At 52.6% G+C, this 25,984-nt stretch overlaps 1 protein-coding gene across 1 annotated transcript; it reads right to left on the bottom strand.

Moving 5' to 3' along the window:
• Positions 1–7,469: 7,469 nt before the first annotated feature.
• Positions 7,470–25,636, bottom strand: LOC147086520 (carbonic anhydrase 14-like). Its single transcript, XM_085978635.1, has 9 exons — positions 25,296–25,636; positions 21,048–21,068; positions 17,921–18,100; positions 14,430–14,572; positions 12,751–12,846; positions 11,194–11,260; positions 10,021–10,178; positions 8,860–8,986; positions 7,470–8,267 (listed from the first exon to the last, which is right to left on the bottom strand). The coding sequence occupies exons 1-9, from the start codon at positions 25,378–25,380 to the stop codon at positions 8,197–8,199; spliced, it is 948 nt and encodes a 315-aa protein (XP_085834761.1). The 5' UTR covers positions 25,381–25,636; the 3' UTR covers positions 7,470–8,196.
• Between the last annotated feature and the right edge of the window lie 348 nt (positions 25,637–25,984).

Genomic DNA, 25,984 nt, shown 5'->3' with positions numbered 1-25,984 from the left:
CCGCTGCAGATTCCTCATCGCGTCAGTGCGGCCTTTCTTAAAACTTTCCCACCTCACCTCAGGATATGAATTGTCACAAGAGGGATAGGATCCATAGTTCAGATCCTCCTCCTGGTTTTTTTTTTCACCCCCTCCCCACCTCACAGATGCAGCAAGACCTAACTCCTGGCAGGCTCGAGGCACATCGCAGACACAAGTAGCGTGCGCCCGCTCTGGCAGTAGCAAAAGGGCCCCATTTTGGAGGCCCTAAATTCAAGATGGCTGACCAGCCTGCGTCCCGAGGGGTCCCCTCGGAGTAAGGTATTGAGCGACAGAGAGACGGAAAGGTGATTAAAACCTTCCGTGAGGCCTATTATTAAATTTTTTTTTTATTGTTATAATCCTCACCGCAAGCATTCCATCCAACAGTCCTTTTGGGCGCAATGGTCAGCTGCCTTAGCGGACGGTTCAATATGGCAGCAGAACCGTCTGCATATTTGCCTGAATAATGTGGGTCTTGTAACGAGATGATTTGATTCTCTGTGTCTAAAGTGCACCTATATTCTTAAAGAGCATTAATATTTCATTTAAATACATCTTCTACAATATTTTAGTTATTCATATTGGGATTGCTGTCTGATTTTTTTTTTTTGTGTGTGCCCCTGTCTCAGGCTGGTGCTGCCTATGTGGGCAGAACAGTGCAAATGGAAGTCAGTCTGGAGAAGTGTAAGGTAATGCAATTTGGGGAGGGCTAACAAGGCAAGGGAATACACATTAAATGGTAGGACACCGAGGTGCAGAAGATCAGAGGGACCTTGGAGTGCATGTCCACAGAACCCCGAAGGTAGCAGGACAGGTAGATAGGTGGTTAAGGAGGCACAAGGGATGCTTTCCTTTATTAGCCAAGGCATAGAATACAAGAGCAGGGAGGTTATGCTCGAACTGTATAAAACCATAAATAACCAACAGAAAATGCTGGAAACACTCAGCAGGCCAGGCAGCATCGGTGGAGAGAGTAACAGAGTTAAACGTTTCAGTCTGGGACCCTTCGTCAGAACTGGAAAAAGCTAGAGATGTAACAGATATTAAGCAGGCGCAGAGATGGGGAGGGGAGGAAGGAATTGAAAGAACATCCTGTGAAAATGTTGCAAGGATGGGAATGGCAAAAATCATACAGCATGAGAAATGGGGGCAGGGATTAATATCTGAAATTGTTGAACTCGATGTCGAGTCCGGAAGGCTGTAAAGTGCCCAATCGAAAGATGAGGTGCTGTTCCTCGAGCTTAGGCTGAGCTTCATTGGAACAGTGTAAGAGGACGGTGAGGTCTGAGTGGGGGTGGAGCTGTGAATTAAAGTGACAGGCGACCTGGAAGCTCGGGGTCCGCCTTACGGACTGAACGGAGGTGTTCCGCAAAGCAGGCGCCCAATCTGCGTTTGGTCTCCCCAATGTAGAGGAGACCGCATCGTGAGCAGCGAATACAGTATACTAGATTGCAAGAAGTACAAGTAAATCGCTGTTTCACCTGGAAGGGGTGTTTGGGGCCTGGACAGTGGAAGGGGGGGGAGGTATAAGGGCAGGTGTTGCATCTGTATAAAACCATAGTTAGGCCACTGCTAGAGTACTAGGTATGTTAGATCCGTGTGTTAATGGAGACACGGAATGCAGGAGTTGATTTAACAAGTGTTTACTGAACAAAGTCTGGAGGTGAACTCTGGAGGTGAACTACAACACAAGACGCTACACAGGCTTATATACCCAAGTGGTCCACTACTGGTACTACAGTATACAGGGGCTTCAAAAACATAGTTCCTCTTTAAAGGTACATACACTACAAGGTACAGTTCTGGCCACCACATTACAGGAAGGATGTGATCGCACTTAGAGAGGGTGCAGAGGAGATTTACCAGGATGTTGCCTGGGCTGGGGAATTTTAGCTACAAGGAAAGATTGGATCGGCTGGGTTGTTTCTTTGGAACAGAGGAGGCTGAGGGGAGATTTAATTGAGGTGTATAAAATGATGAGGGGCCTGGATAGAGTGGACAGGAAGGGACCGATTTCCCTTAGCAGAGAGGTCAATAACCAGGGGGGGGCAGAGATTGAAAGTAATTGGGAGAAGGATTAGAGGGAATTAGAGGGGAGTTGAGGAGAACTTTTTTCACCCAGAGGGTGGTGGGGGTCTGGAACTCACTGCCTGAAAGGGTGGGAGAGGCAGAGACCCTCATTTAAAAAGTACTTGGATATGCGCTTGAAGTGCCGTAACCTACAGGGCTACGGACCAAGAGCTGGAAAGTGGGATCAGGCCGGATGGCTCTTTGTCGGCTGGCACGGACACGATGGGCCGAATGGCCTCCTTCTGTGCCGTAAATATCTATGATTCTACGGGCCGCTCCCTGGAGCATTGCAAGAAAGCGTGAAGGAGTTTTGTCCCCCTTTGCTCCTGCTCCCGGTTTTACGCCCCCACCCCCCCCCCCCCCCCCCCCCCCCCCCGAAGCTGCGGAGTGTCCTAGCTGGAGTGCAGTCCCACAGGCGTCACCTTGTTGCCCGGGCCCAGATGGCAAGTGTTGGCTTGCCCTGTGACGTAAGAAAACTACTAGGCACCTGGTCTAAGCGTTAAACAAAGCTTTACTCAACTGTTTTACAACATGGAGGTCTAGCTGTGTCCTTCACTAGTTCCTGTTAAAGAATGTCCTGCGCAAGCTGGGCCCGTGCCCGAGTATTTATACTCCCTGGACAGCGCCACCCGCAGGCCGCTCGGTATTATTTCATAAGTCTTTCATTCATGAATGACCGATTCGTGTCACCCTGTGCAAATTGGCTGCCGCGTTTCCTAACATCACAACGCTTCAAAAAGTTCCTGAGGTCGTGGAAGGTGCCGTAGAAATGCAAGTCTTTCGTTCCCAGTCACTCGCGGGAGGCGTCGATGGCCAAACCCCAGAAACCAGACCGAGAGTTTTAGGCGGGGAGACGGGGGAAGAAAATAACTTGCCGATCCGCGACGACTCGCAGTTTCGCATTCCTTTTTTAAAAAAATTTGTGGGTGCAGTGTAGAGCTGTCTCCATCAGAGGGCAGCAGGGTGCTTTGTAAAGTGATGTATTCCCCCAAAACAGCCCCAATGACCGGTCAAGGCGACAGCTCTCTTCCCCCACCCCACCACCTTTTAAACAGGCCCGCCCACATCACCAGGGCAGGCAGACGGGACCTCGGTCATCCGCGAGCCCAGACTGTGTGTGCCTTGTCCGTTAACCGATGTCAGCACTGTGCACAGTTCTGGTCTCCGTGTTCCCAAAATGATCTAGAGGCACTGGAGAAGGTGCAAAAATTTAAAAAACCTTCAGACTGAGAGGAGAGAGAGAGAGAGAGAGAGAACATGCTACCCTGAGCCACAGCTGACACTCGCCAGAGCAAGACAACAGTGTGGTTCACGGGGGAGATAGAGCGTCGATGAGGGGCTGGGAGTTATATTCTAAATAAATCAAATAATTGGGATTATATTCTAAATAAATAAAAATGATTGGGAGTCTTATTCTAAATGAACAGGCTGGGGCTCTTTTCTCTAGAAAGGGGAAGGTTGAGGGGCGACCTGATCGAGGTCTTTAAGATTATGAAAGGGTTTCGATAGGGTCGACGTAGAGAAGATGTTTCCACTTGTGGGGGAGACCAGAACTAGGGGCCGTCAATAGAAGAGAGTCACTAATAAATCCAATCGGGAATTCAGGAGAAACTGCTTTACCCTGAGAGTGGTGAGAATGTGGAACTCGCTGCCACAGGGAGTGGTTGAGGCGAATGGCGTTGATGCATTTAAGGGGAAGCTGGATAAACACATGAGGGAGAAAGGAATCGAAGGAGATGCTGATGGGGGGAGATGAAGAGGGGTGGGGGGGGAGCTGGTGTTGATGGGGTGATGAAGAGGGGTGGGAGGAGGCTGGTGTTGATGGGGTGAGATGAAGAGGGGTGGGAGGAGGCTGGTGTTGATGGGGGGAGATGAAGAGGGGTGGGAGGAGGCTGGTGTTGATGGGGGGAGATGAGGGGTGGAGGAGGCTGGTGTTGATGGGGTGAGATGAAGAGGGGTGGGAGGGGGCTGGTGTTCATGGGGTGAGATGAAGAGGGGTGGGAGGAGGCTGGTGTTGATGGGGTGAGATGAAGAGGGGTGGGAGGAGGCTGGTGTTGATGGGGGAGATGAAGAGGGATGGGAGGCGGCTGGTGTTCATGGGGTGAGATGAAGAGGGGCGGGAGGAGGCTGGTGTTGATGGGGGGAGATGAAGAGGGGTGGGAGGAGGCTGGTGTTCATGGGTGAGATGAAGAGGGGTGGGAGGGGCTGGTGTTCATGGAGATGAAGAGGGGGTGGGAGGAGGCTGGTGTTGATGGGGGGGAGATGAAGAGGGTGGGAGGAGGCTGGTGTTGATGGGGGGAGATGAGGGGTGGGAGGAGGCTGGTGTGGATGGGGGGAGATGAGGCGTGGGAGGAGGCTGGTGTGGATGGGGGGAGATGAAGAGGGGTGGGAGGAGGCTGGTGTTGATGGGGTGAGATGAGGAGGGGTGGGAGGAGGCTGGTGTTGATGGGGGGAGATGAGGGGTGGGAGGAGGCTGGTGTGGATGGGGGGAGATGAGGGGTGGGAGGAGGCTGGTGTGGATGGGGGGAGATGAGGGGTGGGAGGAGGCTGGTGTGGATGGGGGGGGGAGATGAAGAGGGGTGGGAGGAGGCTGGTGTTGATGGGGTGAGATGAAGAGGGGTGGGAGGAGGCTGGTGTTGATGGGGTGAGATGAAGAGGGGTGGGAGGAGACTGGTGTTGATGGGGTGAGATGAAGAGGGGTGGGAGGAGGCTGGTGTTGATGGGGGGGAGATGAGGGGTGGGAGGAGGCTGGTGTTGATGGGGTGAGATGAAGAGGGGTGGGAGGAGGCTGGTGTTGATGGGGTGAGATGAGGAGGGGTGGGAGGAGGCTGGTGTTGATGGGGGGAGATGAAGAGGGGTGGGAGGAGGCTGGTGTGGATGGGGGGAGATGAAGAGGAGTGGGAGGAGGCTGGTGTTGATGGGGGAGATGAAGAGGGGTGGGAGGAGGCTGGTGTTCATGGGGTGAGATGAAGAGGGGTGGGAGGGGGCTGGTGTTCATGGGGTGAGATGAAGAGGGTGGGAGGGGGCTGGTGTTCATGGGGTGGGGTGGGAGGGGGCTGGTGTTCATGGGGTGAGATGAAGAGGGGTGGGAGGAGGCTGGTGTTGATGGGGTGAGATTGAGAGGGGGCTGGTGTTCATGGGGTGAGATGAAGAGGGGCGGGAGGAGGCTGGTGGGGGAATAAACACCAGCACGGAGCAGTGGGGCCGACCGGCCTGTTTCTGGGCTGTAAATACTGTGCATTGTTCAAAAAGGGATCGACACAAAGGGAAGATGTTAAATACTTTTTTTTTGCTTACAATTATTTCCGTTTAAAGTTTACGTAAGTTGAGGGCGATCTAGAGATGGAAGGGCCGGTTGGAGGGGTGGAAGCTACGGACAGATCGGTGGACGAGCATTTTAATACTGACGCACGCAGGTGATGGGGAGCCTGTGGCGGTTCCAGATGGATTAGGGAGATTATAACGCACTAGCTCTACAACAACTTCTATTTATACAGCGCCTTTAATGTAGTAAAACGCCCCAAGGTGCTTCACAGGAGCGATTATCAAATAATATTTGACAGCGAGCCACAAGGAGATATTAGAACAGGCGATCAAAAGCTTGGTCAAAGATTCGGTTTTAAGGAGCGTCTTAAAGGAGGAGAGAGAGGCGGAGAGGTTTAGGGAGGGAATTCCAGAGCTCGGGGCCCAGGCGGCTGAAGGCACGGCCGCCAATGGCGGAGCGATTGGGAGGATGCTCGAGGCCAGAATTGGAGAAGCGCCGAGATCTCGGAGGGTTGTGGGGCCGGAGGAGGTTACAGAGATGAGGGGGGTGGGGGGGTTGAGAGCCACGGAGGGGATTTGAAAACGAGGATGAGAATTTTAAAATCGAGGCATTGCCGGACTGGGAGCCAGTGTAGGTCCGCGAACACAGGGGGTGATGGGTGAACGGGACTTGATGCGGGCTAGGACACGGGGCAGCAGAGATTTGGGTGAGAGATAGGGCCTTGGTGAGACCACACCTGGAGTACTGTGCACAGTTTTGGTCTCCTTATCTAAGGAAGGATAGACTTGCCTTGGAGGCGGTGCAACGAAGGTTCACTAGATTGATTCCTGGGGTGAGAGGGTTGTCCTATGAGGAGAGATTGAGTAGAATGGGCCGATATTCTTCTAAACTCCAGAGAGTGAGAGGTGATCTCATTGAAACATATCAGATTCTGAGGGGGATTGACAGGGTAGATGCTGAGAGGCTGTTTCCCCCTGGCTGGAGAGTCTAGAACCAGGGGTCACAGTCTCAGGATAAGGGGTCGGCCATTGAGGACTGAGATGAGGAGGAATTTCTTCACTCAGAGGGCGGTGAATCTTTGGAATTCTCTGCCCCAGAGGGCTGTGGAGGCTCAGTCGTTGAGTATATTCAAGGCTGAGATCGATGGATTTTTGGACTCTTGGGGAATCAAGGGATCTGGGGATCGGGCGGGAAAGTGGAGTTGAGGTCGAAGATCAGCCATGATCCTATTGAATGGTGGAGCAGGCTCGAGGGGCCGAATGGCCGACTCCTGCTCCGAATTCATATGTTCTTTTATAGAAGGGAGTAGGAGGAAGGGGGTAAGATGGGTGAGCATCACTGGCATGAGGGCCGCTCGCCCTCTGCTACCTTTCACCAAGTGGCCACTTCACGAGCTTGAGTCTGAGCAGGCCCTGCTCTCCCCACCTGACCTCGGCGATCCGCACCAGGAACGCTGGTCGCTCCTTCTCCCTTTCCTAAGTCGCCAACCCTGGATGTATTCCTGGAGCTTCCATCACACTGCCTCCAACTGCCCCACCCGGTCGAACAGCCTTTGATACATCTCCGATTTTTTTTACAACTAAATAAAGCAAATTGATCAACCGAAGTGATTTTTCTCCCAGGTGTTGCTCGCTGCCGGTGTCCAGGAGATGAATCTTGTTGATTGTAGCTTCCCCCTCCTTTGAGCGCAGTTGCTCGCGGTTATGGCCCAGGCCCCCGGCGTTGCTCAGTAACTGGCCGAGTGGCTCGCTCGCCCAGCGCGGCGCCTGAACGCTCCCACTAAACAGAAGGCGGCGCGCGGTGTAACTGACGATGGCGGGGCAGATTCGCACACGGTGAGCGGGTCTCTCGTTCGGTCCCCGGGTCTGTGCTAAGGGAGCTGATTCAGGCACGGTACTGCCTTCGGGGTTCCTCCTCCTCGGTGTGGGAGGGGAAATCATCCGGGATTCCTGATCGCTGGCCGGTGACTCTTGTTGGGTGAGGACAAGTCTGGGCTTGTCTGTGATTTTCTCCCCACGGTTGAATGGCCTGGTAGCACTCACTGGCACCCCATGGCCTATCAGTGCTCGACCACCCCCCCCCCCCCCCCGCCCGTGATTGACAGGCTTGTCAACGCTCACTGCCTGCCACGGTCGAATAGCCTGTCCACTCCTCCCCCAACACCCGCGGTCGAATTTTCCGTCGGCGCTCGCAGCCCCCCACGGTTGAATGGCCTGGTGGCACTCACCAGCCCCCCGCGGTCGAATGGCCTATCGGTGCTTGCCCCAACCCCCACAATAGTTGAATGGCCTGCCAATGCTCACCGCCTCCCACGGTAGAATAGCTTGTCCACACTCAGCCGGCCCCCACAGTCGAATGGCTTATCCACGCCACCCACGGTCGAATTTCCTGTCAGTGATTGCAGCCTCCACCCCCCCCCCCCCCCCAACGGTCGAATGGCCTGTCCGCGCTCACCGCCACACCTGAGCAATGGCCACGGACAAGCGGTCGGTGCCCGTGAATCATGTTCTTTGCTGGGTCGCGAGTTGCACGGAGCTGGGGATTTGCAAAAGGCTGTTGCCTTATTGCTGGAGTAATCCTTAATGATCTGTTGGTATCGGCTGCTGCGGGGGCGGGGTGGGGGGGAGGGTGTCAAGCACAGATTAACGGGAACAGGGATTTAAACTTCAGAGCAGACTCCGGAAGCTGCGTGGTCCGGACTCCACGAGAGAGTCGTCACCTCCCGTGGGCCACTGTACGTTCTTTCCAGGGGGCTTGCTCGTCCGTTCCGATCTCGAGAGACACCTTGGAATGTTCAGCAGGGCAAATTACAGAACTTAGATTGGAGTAAACGTGATCGCTCAGTCGTGGAGTTTCGTCGATAGTATTTTCAGAAGCGCCATTATCGCTTTTCGAAAGTTGAACGCCCAACCTAGAGGCAAACGGGGGGGAGAAAGAAAACCAGAATCAATACACGGGAGTTTTATTTTTCTGTCAAAGACAGACTCGCATTTCTCCAGCGTCTTTCACGACGTCCCAAAGCGCTTTACAGCCAATGAAGTACTTTTTTTGAAGTGTAGTCACTGTTGTAATGTAGGAAACGCGGCAGCCAATTTGCGCACAGCAAGCTCCCACAAACAGCAATGTGATAATGACCAGATCACCTGTTTTAGTGATGTTGATTGAGGGATAAATATTGGCCCCAGGACACCGGGGAGAACTCCCCCTGCTCTTCCAATCATGGCAGTGGTATATTTTGTGTCCATTAGGGGGCAGATGGAGCCTCGGTTTATTGTCTCATCCGAAAGACAGCCCCCTCCGACAGTGCGCCACTCCCTCGGCGCCGCCCCTCCGACAGTGCGCCGCTCCCTCGGCACTGCACTGGGATTGTCGGCCTGGATTATGAGACTCGAACTCACCACCTTCTGACTCTGAGGCGAGAGTGCGACCCGGTGAGCCACGGCCGACACCATAATCTCTGATCAAGTGAGCAAGCCACTAGATTGTTCGTCGAGGGAACTCACCCATAGAGAAGGAAGTCTTCACCCGCCGGTTGCCCAGGAGCTGGGCGGCTCGAAAGTTGCTGTTTAACGGTAGTCTTGGAGCCGTCTCGCGGGCCGTGCTGAACAGGCCAGTCTTCAAGGCCGAAAACTGCGGGAAGAGAAGACGATTACTGCTCTGAGAAAGAAGGAAAGTTGTTGCATTGCTACGGCGCCTTTCACGACCTCAGGACGTCCCAAAGCCCTTTGCAGCCAATGAAGATGAGCCATCCCTCGCACAGAAGGGATGTCCAGCGTGAATGACTGGGGCGGGAGCTGATATCCTCCCACCCGCCCCCCCCCCCCCCTCCTCCCCAGCCATCACTAGGTCCTAGAGCACTGAAGCACAACGTCGGGTCCCATCTGCTGCCTCTCCCCCTTCCCAAGCACAGCTCATGGACCAGGCCTGACCTGCATTGCCAGCGCACTAGGTCGCCGAGCCATCTCGAACCAGCTCTCAAAGGCGACTCCATCGTGACCCCCGAATGTCCCCCCTTTAACATAGAATACAAGAGCAGGGCGGTTCTGCTTGAACTGTGTAAAACGCTAGTTAGGCCACAGCTGGAGCACTGCGTGCAGTTCTGGTCACCACATTACAGGAAGGATGTGATCGCACTAGAGAGGGTACAGAGGAGATTTACCAGGATGTTGCACCCCAGGACTGGAGAATTTTAGCTATGAGGAAAGATTGGACAGGCTGGGGTTGTTTTCTTTGGAACGGAGGAGGTTGAGGGAAGATTTAATTGAGGTGTATAAAATTATGAGGGGCCTGGATAGAGTGGACAGGAAGGACCGATTTCCCTTAGCAGAGAGGTCAATAACCAGGGGGCAGAGATTGAAAGTAATTGGGAGAAGGATTAGAGGGGAGTTGAGGAGAACTTTTTTCACCCAGAGGGTGGTGGGGGTCTGGAACTCGCTGCCTGAAAGGGTGGTCGAGGCAGAAACCCTCACCACATTTATAAATTACTTGGATATGCACTTGAAGCTCCGGAACCTACAGGGCTACGGACCAAGAGCTGGAAAGTGGGATTAGGCCGGATGGCTCTTTTTCTGCCGGCACGGACACGATGGGCCGAATGGCCTCTTTCTGTGCCGTAGATTTCTGTGATTCTGGGATTTACAGAGGCTCCCTTGACCCACGAGTACCTGGCGAAGGGACAGCTGTACACGCTGGTGAAAAATGATCCATCGAACACTCTGAAAGCAGGGCGGTGTGGTCAGCGAGCCGTTGTAGGTGAAGTATTTGTCCAGCTGTTCGGGAAACAGTGACTGGATGTCGAAAGAGGGAATCGCGACCTCCTGACCTGCAGGTTGAACAACAGCAAGTACAATTCAAACCGCTTGCCAACGATGGTTTATCTAATGTCAGCTGTGGCTTAGTGGGCAGCACTCTCTCACCTCTGAGCCACACTTCAGACTTGAGCACAAAAATGCAGGCCGGCGCTCCCAGTGCCAGTACTGAGGGAGTGTGGTCGCACTGTCGGTACTGTCCCTCCGACAGTGTGGCACTCCCTCAGTACACTCCCTCAGTACAGCCCCTCCGACAGTGCGGCGCTCCATCAGTACCGCCCCTCCGACAGTGCGGCGCTCCCTCAGTACTGCCCCTCCGACAGTGTGGCGCTCCCTTAGTACTGCCCCTCCGACGGTGCGACGCTCCCTCAGTACCGCCCCTCCGACGGTGCGGCGCTCCCTCAGTACCGCCCCTCCGACAGTGCGGCGCTCCCTCAGTACCGCCCCTCCGACAGTGCGGCGCTCCCTCAGTACCGCCCCTCCGACAGTGCGGCGCTCCCTCAGTAGCGGCGCTCCCTCAGTACCGCCCCTCCGACAGTGCGGCGCTCCCTCAGTGCCGCCCCTCCGACAGTGCGGCGCTCCCTCAGTGCCGCCCCTCCGACAGTGCGGCGCTCCCTCAGTGCCGCCCCTCCGACAGTGCGGCGCTCCCTCAGTGCCGCCCCTCCGACAGTGCGGCGCTCCCTCAGTACCGCCCCTCCGACGGTGCGGTGCTCCCTCAGTACTGCACTGTGAGTGTCGGCGTGGATTTTGTGCTTAAATCTCTGGAGTGGGGACTTGAACCCACGACCTTCTGAGCCAGAGGGGAGGGAGAGGGAGAGGGAGAGGGAGAGAGAGCGCTACCCACTGAGCCACGACTGATGCAATCGAATGCAGTGGCATCAAAAATATCGAATCAGGGCAGAGAAGGCGAAAGGACAGTGGCCGTGACCTAAGTAAGGTTCAATGGTCAGACTTGGCTTTATATCGGGCACCTCTCATAGAGGCTCTGCTTCACTACTTTAATCATGATTTTTTTTCCATTCAGCTTACCTGCAAATGCAATAGATTCCAGGTGACTCAGAATATTTTCATAAGCTGGGTTTTTAAAATGCCCGACCTTTATTAAATAAAAAAAATTGTATAAGTATTAAATTTCCCACGTCATTTTCCACGTTTTTTTTGTGATGCAGGTTTTTTTTAATGACTGCATCGAGTGACACCTCTATTCCCAGCCAGAATGGAGACGATTGGGAAATTCCCCCGTCAATCACGCCGGCAGACCGGCGCTGATGTAAGTGACTGGGATCGATTTTACGCGCACAAATTTGCTTTCTGTAACTACCCTCCCACTCACTGCTGGATAAATAATCCTGCTTTTACCGGAAGACTTAGACTCTGTTTGCTGAGTAAATAGATTCTGTTGTTTGCTGAGTAAATAGACTCTGTTTACTGAGTAAATAGATTCTGTTTGTTTGCTGAGTAAATAGACTCTGTTTGCTGAGTAAATTCTGTTTGTTTGCTGAGTAAATAGACTGCTGAGTAAATAGACTCTGCTGAGTAAATAGATTCTGTTTGTTGTTTGCTGAGTAAATAGACTCTGTTTGCTGAGTAAATAGACTGCTGAGTAAATAGATTCTGTTTGTTGTTTGCTGAGTAAATAGACTGTTTGCTGAGTAAATAGACTCTGCTGAGTAAATAGATTCTGTTTGTTTGCTGAGTAAATAGACTGCTGAGTAAATAGATTCTGTTTGTTTGCTGAGTAAATAGACTCTGTTTGCTGAGTAAATAGACTGCTGAGTAAATAGATTCTGTTTGTTGTTTGCTGAGTAAATAGACTGTTTGCTGAGTAAATAGACTCTGCTGAGTAAATAGATTCTGTTTGTTTGCTGAGTAAATAGACTGTTTACTGAGTAAATAGATTCTGTTTGCTGAGTAAATAGACTCTGCTGAGTAAATAGACTCTGTTTGCTGAGTAAATAGACTGCTGAGTAAATAGACTCTGCTGAGTAAATAGACTCTGCTGAGTAAATAGACTCTGTTTGCTGAGTAAATAGACTGTTTGCTGAGTAAATAGACTGTTTGCTGAGTAAATAGACTCTGCTGAGTAAATAGATTGTTTGCTGAGTAAATAGACTCTGCTGAGTAAATAGACTGCTGAGTAAATAGACTGTTTGCTGAGTAAATAGACTGTTTGCTGAGTAAATAGACTGTTTGCTGAGTAAATAGACACTTTGCTGAGTAAATAGACTCTGCTGAGTAAATAGACTCTGCTGAGTAAATAGACTCTGTTTGCTGAGTAAATAGACTGTTTGCTGTAAGTCTCAACCTGCCTCCAACTCATTGGCTGGCACAGTGGTGTCAATACTCACTTTTTAATATACAAGATGATGACGGAGCTGGAAGGGAGACTTCAGAAAGTGGCGCCATCTACTGGCCAGAGGTTGGGAACTACATTGTTACACACACCTGTTTACATACAGGATTTCCATTCTAAGTCTTTACACAGGCAGAGCCAACGCTCAATGTTGACGTATAGAGATGACCGGAAAATCGTGATAACAGGAGGGTTGGACAGGAGCCGGATCGAGACTGGCCCGAATGCCTCACCTCCATCAGAATTCCCAGGACCGCCAGTCCGTCTGCGTTGCTCATGGCCTCCGACACGTTCCGGTATTTCTCCGAATTGTAGTGAACGACATGGAGCTGGGGAGGGGGCCAGGGGGGAGAAAAGCCAAACTGACCATTAATTCGCGCAAACCTTCTGTCGCCGCAGCAGTGTTGGGCGTAGCTGTTTGTATATTCGGGTTTCGCAGTTATCCGGCTATTCGACTGTGGCGGGCATCGCACCCGAACCTGATTCCCCGACGGCTGCACGGCCACTTTGCAGCAGAGGTCAGTCCGCGTACAGTAATCGGAGGGGGTGGGCATCTGGCCAGTTTTACCCCTCCCTAATCCAAGGTCACACAGAATTCCGTCGTGGCAACCTGATTGCAACCTGTTAGCTCAACATAGGAATTAAATCTAGTGGGGTGGGCAAGGGGAGGGGCTAGTTAATTTCAACGGCTCAGTAGGGTACTCCCAGCATTTATCTAGCGCCTCTAACGTCCCAAGGCGCTTCACAGGAGCGTTATCACTGGCCGTTTCCCCCTGGCTGGGGAGTCTAGAACCAGGGGTCACCGTCTCAGAATAAGGGCTCGGCCATTTGGGACTGAGATGAGGAGGAATTTCTTCACTCAGAGGGCGGTGAATCTTTGGAATTCTCTGCCCCAGAGGGCTGTGGAGGCTCAGTCGTTGAGTATATTCAAGACTGAGGTCGATAGATTTTTGGACTCTAGGGGAATCAAGGGATATGGAGATCGAACGGGAAAGTGGAGTTTAGGTTGATGATCAGCCATGATCTTATTGAATGGCGGAGCAGGCTCGAGGGGCCGAATGGCCGACTCCTGCTCCTATTTCTTATGATCTTATTGGACAAAAATCTGACACCGAGCCACATAAGGAGATATTAGGACAGGTGCAGGGTCAAAGGAGCATCTTAAAGAAGCAGAGAGAGAGAGAGAGGCGGGGAGGTTGAGGGAGGGAATGCCAGAGTTTATGACCCAGGCACGGCTGCCAATGGTGGGGCAATGAAAATACCGGGGGGGTGGATGCGCAAGAGGCCAAAATTGGAGGAGCGCAGGGATCTGGGAGGAGCTGGAGGAGGTTACAGGGAGGGGGGGGGGGGCGAGGCCACGGTGGGAGGTTGTACACGAGGATGGAGAATTTGAAAATGGAGGCATTTGCTGGACCGGGAGTCCAGTGTAGGTTTAGCGAGCACAGGTGGGGGGGAACGGGACACGGCGCGAGTTAAGATACGGGGGTGGTGGTAGAGTTTTAGGATGAGCTCGAGTTTACAGAGGGTGGAAGATGGGTGGCTGGCCAGGAGAGCGGGAGAGGAATAGGCGGGGAGTCAAGTAAGTAATAAAGGCAGGGGGGGTGGAGACGGGCGGTATTACGGAGGGCAAAGCAAGACAAATGAATCAGTAGCGGTTGATTTAAGAAAACTACTCGGCACTTGGTCTAAGCGTTAAAGCTTTAATCAACTGTTTTACAACATGAAGATCTAGTTGTGTCCTTCACTAGTTCCTGTTAAAGAATGTCCTGCGCAAGCTGGGCCCGTGCCCGAGTATTTATACTCTCCCTGGACAGCGCCACCCGCAGGCCGCTCGGTATTATTTCATAAGTCTTTCTTTCATGAATGACTGATTCATGTCAGCGGTGTTACCCCTTCTCGCCGGGACTCCTACCTCAGCGGGCGCCCTCTCTCCGTCGATCAGGTGTTCCGATCCCTCTGGCCGTGCCATGCTCCCCCAGTGGAAGTGCAGCTGCACGGCTCTGTACCGCCCGGGCAGGCTGCTGATATACATGGTGGAGGGGAGCGTCAACTGCACTGCAGACGGGGGGGGGGGGGAACAATAACAGAGACACATCCTTTTTTTTAAACAATTGCGTCGGAGGAACAAGTGTTTACATAGGTCACGCCCCACCCTGTCAACTTCAGCTCATCCAAACCTCTGCTGCCCCCCCCCCGCCCCCCCGTGTCCTAACTCGCACCGAGTCCCGATCACCTGTTCTCACTGACCTACATTAGAAACATAGAAAAATAGGAGCAGGAGTCGGCCATTCGAGCCTGCTCCGCCATTCAATATGATCACGGCTGATCCTCTATCTCAATACCATATTCCCGCTCTCTCCCCATACCCCTTGATGCCTTTTGTGTCTAGAAATCTATCGATCTCCTTCTTAAATATATTCAGTGACTTGGCCTCCACAGCCTTCTGTGGTAGAGAATTCCACAGGTTCACCACCCTCTGAGTGAAGAAATTTCTCCTCATCTCAGTCCTAAATGTCCTACCCCGTATCCTGAGACTGTGACCTCTCGTTCTAGACCCCCCAGCCAGGGGAAACATCCTCCCTGCATCCAGTCTGTCTAGCCCTGTCAGAATTTTATACGTTTCAATGAGATCCCCTCATTCTTCTAAACTCTGGTGAATACAGGCCTAGTCGACCCAATCTCTCCTCATACGGCAGTCCTGCCATCCCAGGAATCAGTCTGGTGAACCTTCGCTGCACTCCCTCTATGGTGAGTATATCCTTTCTTAGGTAAGGAGCCCAAAACTGTACCCAGTACTCCAGGTGTGGTCTCACCAAGGCCCTGTATAACTGTAGTAAGACATCCTTGCTCCTGTACTCAAATCCTCTTGCAATGAAGGCCAACATACCATTTGCCTTCTTAACTGCTTGCTGCACCTGCATGTTTGCTTTCAGTGACTGGTGTACAAGGACACCCAGGTCCCTCTGTACATCAACATTTCCCAATCTATCACCATTTAAATAATACTCTACCTTTCTGTTTTTCCTACCGAAGTGGATAACTTCACATTTATCCACGTTATACTGCATCTGCCATGTACTTGCCCACTCACTCAACTTGTCTAAAATCGCCTTGAGGCTCCCAGTCCCTCAACACTTCCACCTTAACGTTCTCACCCTCGTCTTCAAATCGTACCACGGCCTCGCCCCCCTCCCTATCTCTGTCCGATGAACAGAAATTTTCTCCCATTAAATATCGGGAAGACCACAGCCATTGTTTTCAGTCCCTGCCACAAACTCCATTCCCGAGCCACTGACTGCATCCCTCTCCCTAACATCTGTCTGAGGCTGAACCACACTGTTCGCAACCTTGGTGTCATATTTGACCCTGAAATGAGCTTCTGACCACACATCCGCAGCATAACTAAGACCGCCTACTTCCACCTCTGTAACATCGCCCGTCTCCGCCCTTGCCTCAGCTCATCCGCTGCTGAAACCCTCATCCATTCCTTTGTTACCTCTAGACTTGACTATTCCAACCCACTCCTGGCTGGCCTCCCACATTCCACCCTCCGTAAACTTGAGGTCATCCAAAGCTCGGCTGCCCGTGTCCTAACTCGCACCGAGTCCCGTTCACCCATCACCCCCTGTGCTCACTGACCTACATCGGCTCCCGGTTAAGCAGCGCCTCGATTTCAAAATTCTCATCCTTGTTTTCAAATCCCTCCGTGGCTTCACCCCTTCCTATCTCTGTAACCTCCTCCAGCCCCACAACCTCCCCTAGATAAAAACAGAAAATGCTGGAGATACTCAGCAGGTCAGGCAGCATCTGTGAAAAGAGAAACAGAGCTAACGTTTCAGGTCGATGACCCTTCGAGATCTCTGCGCTCCTCTAATTCTGCCCTCTTGAGCATCCCCTGATTTCCATCGCTCCGCCATTGGCGGCCGTGCCTTCAGCCGCCTGGGCCCCGAGCTCTGGAATTCCCTCCCTAAACCTCTCCGCCTCTCTCTCCTCCTTTAAGACGCTCCTTAAAACCCACCTCTTTGACCAAGCTTTTGGTCACCTGTCCTAATATCTCCTTATGTGGCTCGCTGTCAAATTTTGTCTGATTTACGTTCCTGTGAAACGCCCTGGGACGTTTTACTGTGTTAAAGGCGCTATATAAATGAAAATTATTGGGGCAGTAATTCCTCCCCAAACGCGTGAGTACGGAAGGGGTACTCACGCGCCTGGCCGGAGGAAATGCCGGTTTTCAGCATGCACAGCGCATGCGCTGAAAACCGGCATTTCCTCTCCTCTAACCCAAGAGGTGAAGAGGCTAGCGTGTGCGCTGTAGGGGGCAGCGCGTGCGTCTTGGATTTCCTCTGTTTTGGGGGATTTGCGCATGTGTAAAGGCCTCCGGTCTTTACGCTTGTAAAAAGCACACGTAAGTATTTATTTTTACAGGTAAGTGGTGTTTTATTGCAGTTTAGATTTTTTTTTTCCACAGGTTTATTATTTTAAAGAATCTACAATAAGGTAAGTTTAGTTTTAGACCCTTTTTTTATTAAAAATTTATTTTTTTCAACAAAAAAAAAATTATTGTTTAAATTATTTTTTTAAACGTATTTATACTTAATTAATGATTGGGATAGAAACATAGAAGATAGGAGCAGGAGTAGGCCATTCGGCCCTTCGAGCCTGCTCCGCCATTCAACAAGATCATGGCTGATCATCCAAACCCTAACACCCGGGCTCTACACCGACAGCCATCCCACCCAAGCTCTATCCCCGTAACCCCACGTATTTAATCCCCCCTAACACTAAGGGTCAATTTATCATGGCCAATCAACCTAACCCGCACATCTTTGGACTGTGGGAGGAAACCAGAGCACCCGGAGAAAACCCACGCAAACACGGGGAGAATGTGCAAACTCCACACAGACAGCCAGATGTTGTTTAAATTTTTATTTAAAGTTTAAATAGTGTTTTGGGCCCCTGTAGTTTTCATGAGTTTGACAGTTCTTACTCTCAAACTCATGAATGAACCTTCCCCTCCCCTGATTGGCTGCACAGTGCTCACCCGATCCCAGCCGGCACATCGCACTAACTACGCCACTGGATCAGGTAAGCACTGCGCGCTGACCTCTGAACCGGGCCTGTGACAGGAAATGCAAGCAGGCCCGGGCTTCAGATGTCAGTGCGCAGGGTGAGCGCAGATCGGGGGCTTGCACGCGCGGCAAGCCCCCCGACACCAAGTTCTGGGCCATTGTTCTTGTAAGACAGGTCAGTGGGACCTCAGATTTACGTCGCAATTAGGGGGCCGGGCACTGAAGTATGCTCAGCATTGCAAAGGGCCCATATCCCAGCCAGGCATCAGTACATCACAGTAGAAAAAGGCAGGCAAAACTAGAAATATAACTAGGTGTCGCGCACGGCCCTTACCTGTGTGACCATTGTTGGAGAGGGTGAAGGAGTTGCAGTCTGGTTTGCTGTACCCCTTTAGGTGGATGGGTCTCAGGGAGGAGTCGTACCTGATGAACTGGGTCTGGATATTGATGGGGGACTGCACGCTTTTCCCGCAGTGCAGATGTTCCTCTTTCCAGTGTTTGGGTCCGTGAGGGCCTAGATTAAACAGGATAAATAGATTTTCAAGCCCCTCCCCTGGAAACTCAGCCCGCGTTAATTTAAACCCTAAGGCATCGTTCACCCACTATACATTTTACATCGAAGATAGGAGCAGGAGTAGGCCATTCGGCCCCTCGAGCCTGCTCCGCCATTCAATGAGATCATGGCTGATCATCCAAATTCAGTACCCTGTCCCTGCCTTCTCCCCATATCCCTTGATCCCTTTAGCCTTAAGAAATATATCCAACTCCTTCTTGAATATATTTAATGAATTGGCCTCAACTGCCTTCTGTGGTAGAGAATTCCACAGGTTCACCACTCTCTGGGTGAAGAAATTCCTCCTCATCTCAGTCCTAAATGGCTTACCCCTTATCCTTAGACTGTGACCCCTGGTTCTGGACTCCCCCGCCATCGGGAACATCCTTCCTGCATCTAGTCTGTCTAGTCCTGTTAGAATGTTATAAGTTTCAATGAGATCCGCTCTCATTCTTCTAAACGCCAGCGAGTATAAGCCTAATCGACCCAATCTCTCCTGATACGTCATTCCTGCCATCCCAGGTATCAGTCTGGTGAATCTTCGCTGCACTCCCTCCATGGCAAGAACATCCTTCCTCCGATAAGGTGACCAAAACTGCACACAATACTCAAGGTGTGGTCTCACCAAGGCCCTGTACATCTGCAGCAAGACATCCTTGTTCCTGTACTCGAACCCGCTCACTACGAAGGCCAACATACCATTTGCCGCCTTAACCGCCTGCTGCACCTGCATGCTTACCTTCAGCGACTGGTGCACAAGGACACCCAGGTCTCGTTGCACTTCCCCTTCTCCCAATCTATTGCCGTTCAGATAATAATCTGCCTTCCTGTTTTTGCCACCAAAGTGGATAACCTCGCATTTATCCACATTATAATGCATCTGCCCACACCGAGTCCCGTTCACCCATCACCCGCCCCCTGTGCTCGCTGACCTACATTGGCTCCCGGTCTGGCAACGCCTCGATTTTAAAACTCTCATCCTTGTTTTCAAATCCCTCCGTGGCCACCTCGCTCCTCTCCCTATCACTGTAACCTCCTCCGGCCCCACAACCCTCCGAGATCTCTGCGCTCCTCCAATTCTGGCGCCTCGCGCATTCCCCGATTTCCATCGCTCCACCATTGGCGGCCGTGCCTTCAGCCGCCTGGGCCCCGAGCTCTGGAATTCCCTCCCTAAACCTCTCCGCCTCTCTCTCCTCCTTTAAGACACTCCTTAAAACCGACCTCTTTGACCCAGCTTTTGGTCACCTGTCCTAATATCTCCTTATGTGGCTCGGTGTCAGATTTTGTCTGATAATCGCTCCTGTGAAGCACCGTGGGACGTTTTACTACGTTAAAGGCGCTATATAAATACAAGTTGTTGCGTTTGGTTGAAAGGTTTCTGGATTCCAGTCGGTGTTTCTGTAGTGGGCCTGGGCTGTGGAGGGGGTTAAATCAGTGAAGGTACTTCCTCCTGATCCCGGTCCAGTGACCGCCCTCATGTACAGTGAGGTGAGGACAAGATGGGCCTCGGCTATGAGGTGCTCGGTACTCGTCCTCCAGGCTCAGGCATTAGGACCAGGCCCTTGAGCCGACCCTGCAAGGCTGGCTCAGCCTGGGGGACTGCACCCCAGCAAGAGGCCAGAATTGGAGGAGCACAGAGCGGTGTGGAGAAAACTGGAGGCCGTCAAGGTGAGGAACCATCAAACACTCCCAGGGCAGGTACAGCACTGGTTAGATACAGAGTAAAGCTCCCTCTACACTGTCCCACCAAACACTCCCAGGGCAGGTACAGCATGGGTTAGATACAGAGTAAAGCTCCCTCTACACTGTCCCCATCAAACACTCCCAGGGCAGGTACAGCACGGGTTAGATATAGAGTAAAGCTCCCTCTACACTGCCCCATCAAACACTCCCAGGGCAGGTACAGCATGGGGTTAGATACAGAGTAAAGCTCCCACTGCACTGTCCCCATCAAACACTCCCAGGGCAGGTACAGCACGGGTTAGATGCAGAGTAAAGCTCCCTCTACGCTGTCCCATCAAACACTCCCAGGGCAGGTACAGCACGGGTTAGATACAGAGTAAAGCTCCCTCTACACTGCCCCATCAAACACTCCCAGGGCAGGTACAGCACGGGGTTAGATAGAGTAAAGCTCCATCTACACTGTCCCATCAAACACTCCCAGGGCAGGTACAGCACGGGTTAGATACAGAGTAAAGCTCCATCTACACTGTCCCATCAAACACTCCCAGGGCAGGTACAGCACGGGTTAGATACAGAGTAAAGCTCCCTCTACACTGTCCCATCAAACACTCCCAGGGCAGGTACAGCACGGGGTTAGATACAGAGTAAAGCTCCCTCTACACTGTCCCATCAAACACTCCCAGGGCAGGTACAGCACGGGTTAGATACAGAGTAAAGCTCCCTCTACACTGCCCCATCAAACACTCCCAGGGCAGGTACAGCACGGGGTTAGATACAGAGTAAAGCTCCATCTACACTGTCCCATCAAACACTCCCAGGGCAGGTACAGCACGGGTTAGATACAGAGTAAAGCTCCATCTACACTGTCCCATCAAACACTCCCAGGGCAGGTACAGCACGGGTTAGATACAGAGTAAAGCTCCCTCTACACTGTCCCATCAAACACTCCCAGGGCAGGTACAGCACGGGGTTAGATACAGAGTAAAGCTCCCTCTACACTGTCCCATCAAACACTCCCAGGGCAGGTACGGCACGGGTTAGATACAGAGTAAAGCTCCCTCTACACTGTCCCATCAAACACTCCCAGGACAGGTGCAGCACGGGTTAGATACAGAGTAAAGCTCCCTCTACACTGTCCCATCAAACACTCCCAGGACAGGTGCAGCACGGGTTAGATACAGAGTAAAGATATAACAAGAATGTGATTCAGAGAGAGGAAGCTCACCTTCATATGTCCAACGGGAACCTGCACAGGAAAAGATGAGAGATTAGGTAGCACGGATTCACAGAATGTCATAGGATCTACAGCACAGAAACAGGCCATTCAGACCAACTGGTCTGTGCTCCACACAAGCCTCCCTATCCTTAACAGAATGTCGCACCACAGGGGGGGGGGGGGGTCCAGCGTGCGGTCAGCAGGTCAGGTGCGGCCCCTCCCCGAGCTCTGGTCACCCAGACCACCTTGTGCTTCTACTTTTTATGCGCTGGTCTGTCCTATTTGAATTGTGTGGGTCTGCAGGTTAATAATGGACTCTGGCCTCAAAGGCGAACATATCCTAATCTTCAAGATCTATTAGTGTCGGCAGTTTGAGATCATAGAATCAGACAGCGCAGGAGGAGGCCATTCGGCCCATTGTGCCTGTGCCGGCTCTTTGAAAGAGCTCTCCAATTAGTCCCACTCTCCCCTGCTCTTTCCCCACAGCCCTGCGAATTCCAAGTATTTCTCCAATTCCCCTTTTGAAAGTCACTATTGAATCTACTTCCACCGCCCTTTCAGGCAGCGCGTTCCAGATCACAACGACTCGCTGCGTAAAAAGAACACTTCTCCTCATCTCCCCCTTCTGCTCATTCTGAGAATGATCTTCAATCTGTGTCCCCTGGTTACCGACCCGAGATAATCTCGGAATGAATGGGAAGAGGGATTGAAGCATTAATAGCCGGCCCATCCACCAGCTTAAACATTCACTCCCTCCACCACCGGCGCACCGTGGCTACAGTGTGTACCATCTACAAGATGCACTGCAGCAACTCGCCAAGGCTTCTTCGGCAGCACCTCCCAAACCCACCACCTCTTCCACCTCGAAGGATAAGGGCAGCAGGCGCATGGGAACACCACCACCTCCAAGTTCCCCTCCGAGTCACACACACACCATCCTGACTTGGAAATATATCGGCCGATCCTTCATCGTCGCTGGGTCAAAATCCTGGAACTCCCTCCCTAACAGCACTGTGGGAGCACCTTCACCACACGGACTGCAGCGGTTCAAGAAGGCAGCTCACCGCCACCTTCTCAAGGGGCAATTAGGGATGGGCAATAAATGCCAGCCTTGCCAGCGACGCCCACATCCCCGGAACGAATAAATAAAAATTGTTTGTGCCCCCAAAGGCTGCATAGTATGAACCTAAAAGGCAAATGAAGGGATACTCCCGCTGTACATGACATGCTTCCTTCCTTCCTATCTCCTGATGTGGTTCGGTGTCAGATTTTGCCTGAGAACGCTCCTGTGAAGCGCCTTGGGACGTTTTACGAGGTGAAAGGGCAGCTATATAAACGCACATTGTTGTTGTGTCTTGATTCTCGGCGCACTTCAGCCTCCTACCCTGCTGGGATAGGGGTTGACGTAAGAAAACTACTAGGCACTTGGTCTAAGCGTTAAACAAAGCTTTAATCAACTGTTTTACAACATGGAGGTCTAGTTGTGTCCTTCACTAGTTCCTGTTAAAGAATGTCCTGCGCAAGCTGGGCCCGTGCCCGAGTATTTATACTCTCCCTGGACAGCGCCAGCAGCAGGCCGCCCAGTATTATTTCATAAGACATTTCCACATGAATGGCAAGATTTATGTCACGGGTCTCATGGGCGCTCCGATCAGCCGCGCCCACCTGCGCTGGAGCGACTCCGTCTGAAGCTGTGCGTCTTCCGACCGGACTGGGAGTCTGACGGAGTGGTGAGAGGAAGGGCTCGTGTTTCTCCAGCGCCTCTCACCACCTCAGGACGTCCCAAAGTGCTTTACATCCAATGAAGTACTTTTTTTTTTGAAGTGTGGTCACTGTTGTAATGTAGGAAATGCGGCAGCCAATTTGCGCACAGCAAGCTCCCACAAACAAGCAATGTGATAATGACCAGATCATCTGTTTTTAGTGATGTTGGTTGAGCGATAAATATTGGGCCCAGGACACCGGGGAGAACTCCCCCTGCTCTTCTTCCGACAGTGGCCGTGGGATTTTTTATGTCCACCTGAGAGAGCAGAGGAGGCCTCGGTTTAACATCTCATCCGAAAGACGGCACCTCTGACAGTGCGGCGCTCCCTCAGTACTGCCCCTCCGACAGTGCGGCGCTCACTCAGTACCGCCCCTCTGACGGTGCGGCACTCCCTCAGTACTGCCCCTCCGACAGTGCGGCACTCCCTCAGTATTGCCCCTCCGACAGTGCGGTGCTCCCTCAGTATTGCCCCTCCGACAGTGCGGCGCTCCCTCAGCACTGCCCCTCCGACAGTGTGGCGCTCTCTCAGTACTGCCCCTCCGACAGTGCGGCGCCCCCTCAGTACAGCCCCTCCGACAGTGCGGCGCTCCCTCAGTACTGCCCCTCCGACAGTGCGGCGCTCCCTCAGTACTGCCCCTCCGACAGTGCGGCGCTCCCTCAGTACTGCCCCTCCGACAGTGCGGCGCTCCCTCAGTACCGCCCCTCCGATAGTGCGGCGCTCCCCCAGTACCGCCCCTCCGACAGTGCGGCGCTCCCTCAGTACTGCCCCTCCGACAGTGCGGCGCTCCCTCAGTACCGCCCCTCCGATAGTGCGGCGCTCCCTCAGCACTGCCCCTCCGACAGTGTGGCGTTCCCTCAGTACTGCCCCTCCGACAGTGCGGCGCTCCCTCAGTACTGCCCCTCCGACAGTGCGGCGCTCCCTCAGTACTGCCCCTCCGACAGTACGGCGCTCCCTCAGTACTGCACTGGGAGTGTCGGCCTGGGATTATGAGCTGAAATCTCTGGAGTGGGGTCTCGAACCTACAACCTGCTGACTCACAGGCGACAGAGTGCTACCCACTGAGCCACAGCTGGGAACGGAGTCGGGCGGTTGACTGAATCAATGCAGAATGCTGCCTGGTGGATAGGGAGACTTAGGAAGGAATATGATAATAACATGCTTAGAATCAGCCGCAGCAGCAACAAATAGTTGGAAGATTAGCACTTGCAAGAGCAGACTCCGTAGGATTATTTATACCAAGTACACTGGCTGGAAGCTGCTGAATTATTACAGGAGTTACTGACACCTATTTCATTAACGAAAACCTGGGAGGTCTGTCACGGGACAAAGATTCCTTGTTTCTCTGTTTCCGGAGCGGTGCCAACACGCAACACTCTCGCAAGATCCGCGCCTCCGGGACCGTTCGAAACCATCCAGGGCGCAGAATAACCAGGGGATCGTTGGTGTCTGTTTGTGAGGTGTGGGGGTGCGAGTGCTACGATTGGTCTCGGTGCCGCAGGATGACAGTAAGAGGGGCTAATCGGCCGAAGAAGGGGTGGTTGGGGCGGGGGGGCGCTCCGATGCTAATCGTTAGCCTCGTTGGGTGGCAGTTGGGGGGGGGGACACGTGATCGCTGCTGATCAATCTTCCCTTTAAGCTGCCCGGCCGTCTGTATCTCCGGCGCATTGGCCTTTAAATAGTGAACCGCGCACAGGCAGGAACTTGAGTGGGCCACGCAAGCCCCGTTAAAGGGGCCGCGCGCCCAAGAAAAACGAAATTGGACATTGGCGGTGGCGCCGCCCATAGTCGAATAGCCGGCAGTAGCTCGCGCGCGTCTGTCTATATAACGGCCACCTGGGCACAGGTGTCCGCATCGCGTGTGCCAGATGCCAGATCGAGGAACCAAGCTTAAGATTAAGACTGGAGCTTTTTGAGAATCGCTCGTTCAAGATGCCACCTTGTGCGTACAGGTATAGAAATGTAGAAACCTAGAAGATAGGAGCAGGAGTCGGCCATTCGGCCCCTCGAGCCTGCTCCGCCATTCAATGCAATCATAGCTGATCATCCAAATTCAGTACCCTGTCCCTGCCTTCTCCCCATATCCCTTGATCCCTTTAGCCTTAAGAAATATATCCAACTCCTTCTTGAATATATTTAATGAATTGGCCTCCACCGCCCTCTGTGGTAGAGAATTCCACAGGTTCACCACTCTCTGGGTGAAGAAATTCCTCCTCATCTCTGTCCTAAATGGCCTACCCCTTATCCTTAGACTGTGACCCCTGGTTCTGGACTCCCCCGCCATTGGGAACATCCTTCCTGCATCTAGTCTGTCCAGTCCTGTTAGAATTTTATAAGTTTCAATGAGATCCCCTCTCATTCTTCTAAACTCCAGCGAGTATAAGCCCAATCGACCCAATCTCTCCTCATACGTCACTCCTGACATCCCATGCTGAATACCGCTTTACAAAAAAAGAGAGAAAGTAAGAGCTCAGTTTTTACGAGTCGGACTTGCCTGTCCCCGCTGCTTCTGTGCGACCAGTTCCTGACAGAATTAGGAGCGTGCTCCAAACTGCAAACACCGCAGTGCCTGACTGCATCTCCCTGCCAGTTGACTGATGCCCCAAGTTTAAAGGGAGAGGGCAGAGATTACGGGTACCAGCCGCCGTGGAAATAGTGGAGGCTCGTCAGCTCCTATCACATTTCAAGCCGCTCGCAGTGACTTCCCCCCACTCCTTAATCCATCCAGGGCTTCTTAAGGTGGAACAGTTCTGTTAAGGTGGATCTTGCTCAGCTCGCGCGAAGCCGCTCGCAAACGTGTTGCCCCCGCTTGTGTGCGATGACCCGGTCCACCACTTTGACTGGCACGGTTTAAAATGTTAATGCTCGAAGAGCGGGGAGTGATTTCACAGTATCGCGCCAACCAACGCACTGCCGGGGGAAATAAACCGCGAAATTTCTTGGCGGAAATGTTTATGAACATGTCAGCTTGGCTCAGTGGGTCGCACTCTCGCCTCTGAGTCAGAAAGGTCGTGGGTTCGAGCCCCCACTCCATTGGCTTGAGCCCATAATCCAAAACAGCGCCGCACTGTCGGACGGTCAGTACTGAGGGAGCGCCGCACTGTCGGAGGGGCAGTACTGAAGGAGCGCCGCACTGTCGGAGGGGCGGTACTGAGGGAGCGCCGCACTGTCGGAGGGGCGGTA

This window comes from Somniosus microcephalus, unplaced genomic scaffold (assembly GCF_052327205.1).
Source record: "Somniosus microcephalus isolate GS21.2 unplaced genomic scaffold, FLI_Smic_1.0 unresolved_chr7, whole genome shotgun sequence".
NCBI lineage: Eukaryota > Metazoa > Chordata > Chondrichthyes > Squaliformes > Somniosidae > Somniosus > Somniosus microcephalus.
Note: the sequence above shows the minus strand (reverse complement) of the source record. Positions and strands in the feature narration are given on the sequence as shown.

Excerpts from the sequence above, each read along its gene's own strand:
- LOC147086520 (XM_085978635.1), bottom strand. The coding sequence starts at position 25,380 with ATGCAGTCAGGCACTGCGGTGTTTGCAGTTTGGAGCACGCTCCTAATT. Across the intron at positions 21,069-25,295 it reads CACAGAAGCAGCGGGGACAG|GTTCCCGTTGGACATATGAA; the intron begins GCAAGTCCGACT and ends TTTCCTGTGCAG. Across the intron at positions 18,101-21,047 it reads TTCCCGTTGGACATATGAAG|GCCCTCACGGACCCAAACAC; the intron begins GTGAGCTTCCTC and ends TGTTTAATCTAG.